This window comes from Sphaeramia orbicularis, chromosome 10, assembly GCF_902148855.1.
Source record: "Sphaeramia orbicularis chromosome 10, fSphaOr1.1, whole genome shotgun sequence".
NCBI classification, from domain to species: domain Eukaryota; kingdom Metazoa; phylum Chordata; class Actinopteri; order Kurtiformes; family Apogonidae; genus Sphaeramia; species Sphaeramia orbicularis.
In genome coordinates, this window is record NC_043966.1 from 23,163,208 (window position 1) to 23,172,619 (window position 9,412).

The 9,412-nt window shown below is 37.6% G+C and overlaps 1 protein-coding gene across 2 annotated transcripts; it reads right to left on the minus strand.

The window, feature by feature from the left end:
• Positions 1 to 251: 251 nt before the first annotated feature.
• On the minus strand, positions 252 to 7,667 carry rbmx (RNA binding motif protein X-linked). 2 transcript variants are annotated; one of them, XM_030145372.1, is made up of 10 exons: positions 7,369 to 7,667; positions 7,162 to 7,271; positions 6,440 to 6,546; positions 6,196 to 6,361; positions 5,929 to 6,072; positions 5,623 to 5,740; positions 3,307 to 3,435; positions 3,128 to 3,219; positions 620 to 714; positions 252 to 385 (listed from the first exon to the last, which is right to left on the minus strand). In XM_030145372.1, the coding sequence occupies exons 2-9, from the start codon at positions 7,268 to 7,270 to the stop codon at positions 710 to 712; spliced, it is 870 nt and encodes a 289-aa protein (XP_030001232.1). In that variant the 5' UTR covers position 7,271; positions 7,369 to 7,667; the 3' UTR covers positions 252 to 385; positions 620 to 709. The 2 variants fall into 2 exon arrangements, with proteins under 2 accessions (XP_030001232.1, XP_030001231.1); XM_030145371.1 differs by having other exon boundaries at positions 253 to 385; positions 620 to 2,309.
• Positions 7,668 to 9,412: the final 1,745 nt, after the last annotated feature.

Genomic DNA, 9,412 nt, shown 5'->3' on the forward strand with positions numbered 1-9,412 from the left:
GTCTAACACTGATGTTGCAATGAGCTTTACATTTATAGACCTGGAAAATGCTTTCGTTTACTGACAATAAAACAATAAGTACATGAACTACACCCCCTGCCCCTCAGTAGTCAAGTGTAGTTTCATTATGAATGTATGTTTGACCCATTTAAGACCAGCCCCGTGTGCACATTAAAATATACATTTGTAAAACTGACCTTAAGGGCAAAAATACGCCTACTGCAATGTAACAAACTGACAAAACACCAAAGCTCTTTTCAATGTCTTTATTGAAACCACTAGAAACTGTATTTGAGTCATCCTCCGCCTGTTGTTCTTCCCACTTTCAACACGTTGTTCCCCTTGAAGATCCAGCAGCTGTTTCAACAGATGCCACTACCAGCATCTGAAAGACAGTAAATATATATTTAAAAAAAAAAAAAAAAAAGGGTGCAAATTAAAATTCCAATTTAAAGCAGTATAAATCTGTCTGGCAAGAGTTACGTGCACCCTTTCAATTAAAACTTTAACAAAAATGCATAAAAAGTTTCCAACCATTTAAAACAAAGTTTTCTTATTACATTTCTTTCATCACTTCATGTACTAGTGAAATGGGTAAGATGAATGTAGCGGAATATACCTGCAGTGGTGCTCCGATCTCACTGGTCCAACTACTTGAGGACATAATTCATTCAGGTATGTTGCAAGGACACTTGCCTTGGAGGGAGATTCATCCTGTAATTAGAGTACACACATTAATATGCTGTTTTTCATTCAATTATGTATTCATTAAATATCTGAAAATGTTGTTGTATTCCTTGGTTTGACTGATTTGTCTTCAGTGATCGCTTCCAGTTTGGCATTTACGACGGTGGTGTTCTTCCAGAGGTCTCCAGTGTTTGAATTGGCATGCTTGTGGAAGTTTTCTGATACTGAGAAAATGGCTCTTAGTTAAAAATGGCTTTAAATTTTACCAAAAAAAAAAAACTAGCATTACTAAAGCGCTTCACTTAAGCATGTTTTTTTATGCTTTTTTTTTTTTTTCAAGCTCTGTAACCAATTGTTCTTATTCAGGTTGGATGAATGTTTAGGCAAAAATCTTCCATGGACTGAGGATTCAGTTGGCAAAAATGTTGTAATTGTAGTTGACCAGGGACGAAAATTAGGATGTTGCTGCACTTTTGACAATTTTAGCTGATGAAAACATTGAAAAAGGCACATTCAGTTGACCTCCTTTTTTTCTTATGTCCACTGAGGCAAAAGTTGTCTTGATTATCACCATTTGAGCAGGGATTGAAATACAGGACAATGAGAAACTCATTTACAGATCAGAAAAAGAGGTTTGCTTTGCTTACCAGCTGTTGACTACCAGTCGAGTTGAAAAGACTCTCACTTTTGGTTGTTGTTGCCTTTGGTTATGCCGTTGCATGCCATCAAATGGCTCAAGGGTGATGAATCCATTTCCAAGGAAAATACATTGGAACATTTTGACAGTAACACCTGCTGAACCCTCTAAAACAGTACGGTCCAGTTGGAAGCATAGCTATGTTAAGAATGAACTTATTCCACTATTTAAATAGAACGAGCAAAGGCATATCTATGCTCTACAAAGATTTTTAAAAGTAGTTAAGTTGTTCTTTTACACTCAAATTACCATCTTTGGTCTTCATTTGAAAATCGATGACCAGTTGTGAAGATACAACTAAAAGCTTTATTAGTAGAGTAGGAAAGCCAGACTTATAGGGCATTGCAAATTCCAACAGCACTGAATGTACAAAAACACCCACTTGGTAACTGTACTGTTACATGAGCAAGAGAACAACTAATTAAAAAAACAAAAAACAAAACCCTTTACACATAAAAAACTGGGAAAGTCAAGATAACAGTTCAAAGTTATGCTTTATACTCCACAAATTTAGACATGACTAGTTTGTCTTGTCAGATTTCTTTCAAAACACGTGTTAATTGTGCACGGAGTCTAATGTTTTCTTTGTTTCCATTTCCAAGTCCATCTTAGTATCTGCTGCGAGCCATTCCTCTATCAGCTCGATTGCCACCACGGCCACCTCGTGGCCCTCCGCGACTTGAGCTGCTGTATGAATCACGAGGAGGGTAGCCTCTCTCGACAGGGGGAGCTGGGCCCCTTTCCTGCCTGCCCATTCGCTCACCACGGCTAGGTGGGTATGGGTCACTCCGACTGCTGGGGTAACTGTCACGACTGCCATATCCATCCCGGGAACTGCTGCCATAGTCATCGTAACGACTGCTTCCACTGCTCCCACCATAGGATGGTGGGGGGCCCCGTGAGGGTGGGGCGCTGCGAGAGTTACCTGCAGGGTCAATGGGTCAGGTAATTGGCAAGGTTCAATTTACAGGTCAGGTGCTCATTTACTGCCAATAGAAGTAACTCTGTAACATATAATGGATGACATGTTTAAATGCCCCATCATGTTATCATCCTAAAATTTAACATGGGATACTTAGTAATATATCCAAGCATAGGACACAATGGGCAGTGTTACCCATTCCAGCATGCCATTGTTTTGAGTAGCCATTTTTCCTTTTAGAGCTCCAAGTGTTAGAACTGCAGGTAAGGACGAGGTTTTCAGAGTTGTTGCGAAGTTTTTTGGAAGTTACTCCTTGAGGGAGTGCTCTGACAGGCAACACACACTGAGTGGTCAACGGTGTTTCCAAGGACTTTTTGGGGTTCCGTATGGTTGCCTGCTTTCTGGAATATATTAAGTATTTTGACTTACTTCTCAGTGATATTGCCGCAAACACTGATTTTTATACTGAATGCAGCGGTAAAATGGAGTGAGATATGATGAGGCTGGTCTCCAATATATTTTTGTTTTTCAAATATGAGGCCAATAGTTAATCACTTTAGAAATGGAATGAAAATATACATCTCAGTTTGATTTAGTTTTTGGGTTGGGCAACGATGCAGCAATGGAAACGGGAAGTTTAAAGGCTGCCTGAAATGCCTTTTCCTCAGTGGAGGGGGAAACTGCAGCTTCTTGTGACTTGAGGTTGCAGTTGTAGTTGTCACTGCTACGATTTGGTTGGTTGATTGATGGATAACTTGTGCAGCTCTTGTTTGTGCCATTGTGCTTTAGATCCTCCCTACACTCTTATCATCATATCTTACCGTAACCATCATAGGAATCTCGGTAGGAGCCACCACTTGGACGGTCCATATAGCTTCTGGGTTCCCGACCACCACCATAGCCATCACGGTCACTACATAAATGGGACAATTGCAAATTAATGTCAAACTAAAATTAGGATGAAATCCGTCACACCTGGTATGAATCCATGAACACATACCTGTAGCCCCTTGACATTGAGCCATAGTCATCTCGGGAACTGGAATTGGAGTATTCTCTGTAAGAATAATCTCTGGGAGGAGGTCCATAGTCCCTTGAATCTCTGGAATTATAATCTCGACTAGAGTAGCTGTGGAAAGGGGGGGTGGGGGTGGTGGGGTGGTGTTGAGAATCTCATTAACAGTAGATCTGAAATGTCAATATTTTACTTGCTAACTTACCAAAACTACTTGTCAAACATTTTCATAATGTTTAAATTGGTTGAAATTTAAGGCCAGCAATCAATGAACTACTTAGTTCAATCCGTACAATATAATTTGGATTATTATACACTGAACAAAAATATAAACGCACCACTTTTGTTTTTGCTCCCATTTTTCATGAGCTGAACTCAAAGATCTAAAACTTTTTCTGTGTACGCACAAGGTTTATTTCTCTCAAATATTGTTCACAAATCTGTCTAAATTTGTGTTAGTGAACACTTCTTCTTTGCTGAGATAATCCATCCACCTCACAGGTGTGGCATATCAAGATGTTGATTAGACAGCAGGATTTTTGCACAGGTGTGCCTTAGGCTGGCCACAATAAAAGGCCACTCCAAAATGTGCAGTTTTATCACACAGCACAATGCCACAGATGTCACAAGTTTTGAGGGAATATGCAATTGGCATGCTGACTTCAGGAATCTCCACCAGAGCTTTTGCCTGTGAATTGAATGTTCATTTCTCTACCATAAGCCATCTCCAAAGCTGTTTCAGAGAATTCATGAAGAAGACTGTGCGAGGAAAATGGTGGTCATACCAAATACTGACTGGTTTTCTGACCCCCCTGGACCACCCAATACAGTAAAACTGCACATTTTAGGGTGGCCTTTTATTGTGGCCAGCCTAAGTCACACCTGTGCAATAATCTAGCTGTCTAATCAGCATCTTGATATGCCACACCTGTAAGGTGGATGGATTATCTCAGCAAAGGACAAAGGAGAAGTGCTCACTAACACAGATTTAGACAAATTTATGAACAATATTTGAGAGAAATAGGCCTTTTGTGTACACAGAAAAAGTTTTAGATCTTTGAGTCCAGCTCATGAAAAATGGGAGCAAAAACAAAAGTGGTGCGTTTATATTTTTGTTCAGTGTAGATAATACAAGGCTTCCTGTTGAATGCCAAATATGAACACCACCTAATAAACTACCAGTGCATTTCTTAAGACAGAAACAAAAGCAAAGCAAGATAAGCAGAATCTGGAATAAATACTTTAATAAATGGTCCAATCAAACAGTAATACATGGACACATTCTGTGTTGAGCTGACTCTGTCCTGTAAGCAAAGTAACTTATATGCATGTATTATACATATTTGAGTAGATATTTATAAGCACTTTAACATTATACAGAACAAAATTTGGGGGGATACAGTTTTTCAGTGAAAAATGTTAAATTACTGCTCGGTAACACGAGGACTTGAAATGGATATCAATTTTTTAACGCCAACATTCAAAACATGCGGTTCTCAATAGAAATTGATATCAAGTATTACAAAACCTTTTAGATATTATGTTCAACTATGCTGAAAATAAATTCTGGAGTAAAATATTGAAAACTCTATTTTATTGACATGAGAATGTGGTAACATGTGGACAGGCTGCCATAGTAACACATGGATGACTCTTTACCATTGTATGCATCACTCAAAATGTATCAAAAGATCATTATTTTCTAAAAGTTTCACTCAAATATCAGAATTATAAGTAAGTTGAAAATTAAAAATTGGCATTTTTGTGGTAACACATGGACAGGGCCTTTTAAGCAACTCACAAATGTTGAAACTCCTAAATATCAATAATATTCACAAAATAATGAAAATGTAATACTTGAAACTTAATCATCTATATAATCAACAGATTGAATAAATGTTGTGTCAAATTCGAGCTATGGCTATGGTGTAAAGAGTACAATAAGTAAAATTGGTTGTAACTTTTTTTTCTACAAGTGGTATTTCAAAAAGGATAACAGTTCCATAAAATACAGATATTTAGCTAAAAAATTAATCCACTTTATAAATATTGTGTGCAAGTGTACTTCATGTTGATGTTCGCTTTCACTTGATCGGACCCTCAAATGAATTACACCCTATCCTCAAAAAGCTACCTTAAGTAATGTTTACATATTTATAAAGTTTACAAAATTGTCACCATTACAACAGAAATTTAGGGGAAAAATAGCCAAAAACCACTCTCTGCTATAAAACTACTCTAACTTTCAAAGTCACAAATATTTTGACAGAATTAAAGAATACACAGCATTAAATGCAATACCTGTCCTTTGAGTTGTAGTGATCATCTCTTGGTGATGGATAATCATCCCTCCTGGACATCATTGAGTCTCTGCGAGGAGGAGGAGGGCCATAGGGATCCCTGTCCCTTGACATTGGTGCTAAAACAAAGTATTTCCAAAGAGAACTGTTTATCATCTACTAACGCTTATATAAACACTGCTTATACATGCAGCCTTTGCAGGAGTAAAGCCTAATGATTCTTTAAAGCTTGTGCAGCCTGCACAGCCAACAAGCCACAAAAATATCCAAATTCAAACTGAGACGCAACAAATTCTCTCACACTTACGTCTGCTCATCGGCCCAGAGGGGGCAGACCTCTTGGGTGGTGGACCTCCATTTCGGACTGGGGGCCCTCTCTTCATTGGAGGGGGGCCTCTGGATGACATCCCTTTAAAGAAGGGTTCTACATTCCCTGAATTATCATAGTAGTCTATTAAGAGACAAGAAATGCAAGCATTAATATAGTAAGCTTAAAAAACATCTTGCAAATAATTGAATGTGTTTGATGAACAGCTTTGCAATTTGAGACATTCAACAAAAAACTCATATCTACCTCGGGATGGTGGGCCCCTCATACCACCTGGACCTCCCCTAGATCCTCGGGGGCCTCTAGGTGGGCCCCGACTACGGGAGTGCATAGGTGGAGGCCCTCTCCTGCCAGTGCTCTCAAATTGAGGTTTAGTAGCTTGCTCCACTTTGATAGGCTTTCCATCAAGCGACTAAGGGACAAGACTTTGATTAGATTTCAATTACAATCACAGGTCGAAGCTGATTCTTATTCAAGGTGTAACACCAACCTTTCCATTCATCTCACGTGCTGCATCCTTGGCATCAGCTGGACTTTCAAAAGTAACAAAAGCGAAGCCCCTTGACTTGTTTGTTTCACGATCTTTCATCAAAAGAACTACAATTAGGAGAGAACAGGAAAAGTCATGTTTTGCATAGTACACCAGTTTCACACCTTAAGACAGTACAGGAAAACTCCAAGAGTTTAAGACGGAAAACATGTTTTTGTTCTACGATTACGAGTTATTGTTTTCAATTTTTTCAAAAACAGCGTTTTCACAGTTAAATACACACCCCGAACCGCCAATAATGTAATTCACTGTAAAATAATTTTCTTTACCATCAATATCTTAAAATGGTCTTCAGATAACAAAACAGAAGCAATCATGCAAACGATCTGGTGCAGCGGAGGGTATCGAGGACTATTTTTGCAGCGACGATATTGATACTAAATACAGCATTGTGCGTAGCCAATATCGTTGAAATTACATGACTTTCTCTAACATTAATTGAAAACAATTTACAGAACTGAACACATTCCCAAACAACTAAAATCTTTTATCCTGAAAACAAAGGTGAATGGATTAGCTCAGTCTTGGCACCATACGTTACTGCAAGTACGATTGTATTGAACTCCAGCATATTATGCTAATTATCAGACCCGGGCTTTCCCACAAAAAAAAAAAAAAAAAAAAACCGAAACTGAAGATATGTGAGGCTTTGTGGCTCCGACCTTCGACAATCCTGCCATATTTGCTGAAGTACTGCTCCAGGGCCTTCTCTGTGGTCTCGGTGTTCAGCCCACCGATGAACAACTTCCCCGGTCGGTCTGCCTCTGCCATACTGAAACATCCAACCCATGCATAAGCATTAACCAACATCAACAATTTTATAAAAATAAACACACAAAGACATATTTGCTGGGGGGTCTGACGCTTACCTTGCTGCAGGCGAGTGAATGTCTTGGCTGTTGAATGCGCAAAATGGCGATAAACGTGCCCGCGGTTAAAGCTAAGGCTAGCTATATAACCTAATGTCACTGCTACTTCAGCTTTAAAAACAATACTTCTAAATGTAAAAACAAGATACCTTTGCTACTTCTATATATGATAGCACGTCGTGAGCTGCTACCGGAGTACCCCGTTCAGCTGCTTTTTTCGTTGTCTATGAGGAAAAACACCCGTTTGAACAACGGTTTTCGCCCCGTTCCTTCTTCTTCGCTCCCTCCTTCTTCTACACTATTTCCGGTTGATGTAGTGCCTCCCGGCGGACTACTGCCCTCTACCGTATACCCTTCAAATCACCGTCTATGAACCGACATGTGTCATAAATCTGTCATAAGCTTAAAATTAAATCATCACTCAAAATTATTTGCCATCTCACTCTGTTCCGCACTATATATAACTTATTAAATTATAGTATGAGTGGTAAATGTAGCCTAATTAAATTACTTTAACCCTTTCATGCACGAATTATGAGAACCTTAATCAAATTTTTTTCCTGAGTGTTTTTATTCCTGTGTAGGTATGAAAACAACAATGCGATGGAAAATTTTCTTCTTCTTCTTCTTCTTCTTCTTCTTCTTCTTCTTCTTCTTCTTCTTCTTCTTCTGATAGATAGATAGATAGATAGATAGATAGATAGATAGATAGATAGATAGATAGATAGATAGATAGATAGATAGATAGATAGATAGATAGATAGATAGATAGATAGATAGATAGATAGATAGATAGATAGATGAAAAAAAAAATTCTTATGAACCTATTTTTCATGAAGTTGCAAAAATATCCACTCAGCTGGACACCACACGTTTAATTTTTGAAGCACAGAAATATGTATTTACTGATAAATTGTGTGAAAACTATGGGGAGGGCTTGTGATTCTCGGGGTTTATGCACAGGAGAGATCTACATAATGTTACCAATTCATGTCAGAAAAGATATGTAGTGTCTTAAAACTTTAATAAAGATATGTGTAAAAAAAATAATAATAAAATAAAAAATCCATGAATATACAAGAGAACAGCTGTAGAATAGCTGTCCACTGTAGTGACCATTATGCATGAAAGGGTTAAGGAGAAGCCCATTGAAAATGTACTTAAACCAACCAGCAGATTCAGTAATTTGTAGTAATTCCAATCTCTAAATCTATCTGAGACCTACAAAGATAAAAAAAAAAAAAAAATCTATATCCAATACAGAGGTGTCCATAAAAATTGTAGATTTTATTGATGGCCTAGCCTTCCAGCATACAGTGTGATTTAATTATTTGCCATGGATTTACACATTCAGTCTCCTCCCTGAATGTGTCAGTTTGATGAATCGCCTCTTTTACACAGATTTCGTGCAATGTTGCCCTCTGTAGGTTTTTAGAGTGCCACATCTTTGCCCTTCCAAAATAAATAGTCAAAATTGGTTAAAAAAAAAAAAAAAAAAAAAAAAAAAAAAAAAAATCAGACCACCCTTTCATTTTTTACTCATACCTACATCTTCTGGCTGCTTTAATATTTTTTGTTTTCATCTGCTCTTACGAATTATTAATATCTATTCACTAAAACCCAGTCAAGAATTACAGATTAACTGTATGTTAAGCTTCTTTAAATATTTTCCTTTCCATGAGACAATTTACTACAGACAATGAATGAGAAACACATAAATGTCTGACGCTGTCATCATTGGTGGCGACAGTTTAACTTCCTCCTCAATGGAAAACGTTTCAAATATAATCCAGTTTTTCCAGTTTGGTCACATTTCTCTGACCTTTAATCCACAAGTATAACTGTATTTGATCCCTTTCTTTTATTCTTTTGTTAAATTTTCCAAAAGCTTTACTATTTCCAAATAAAAAGCAACGTTGTTCTTAGGAAGGAACTAATGGTAATGATAAATAGATAAGCAACGTCAGTGTTACTTTGATGCGTTAAGTCGTTATGAATAAAAATTACATCCGTTTCTTTCCTTTCAAAATAAAAAAAATAACAG

Bases quoted from the DNA above. Each gene is read 5' to 3' on its own strand.
- rbmx (XM_030145371.1), bottom strand. From the start codon at position 7,270: ATGGCAGAGGCAGACCGACCGGGGAAGTTGTTCATCGGTGGGCTGAAC. The intron at 3,436-5,622 runs GTATTGCATTTA...CCCTTTCCACAG, and splicing joins CACTACAACTCAAAGGACAG to CTACTCTAGTCGAGATTATA. The intron at 2,310-3,127 runs GTAAGATATGAT...TTGACCCTGCAG, and splicing joins AGATTCCTATGATGGTTACG to GTAACTCTCGCAGCGCCCCA.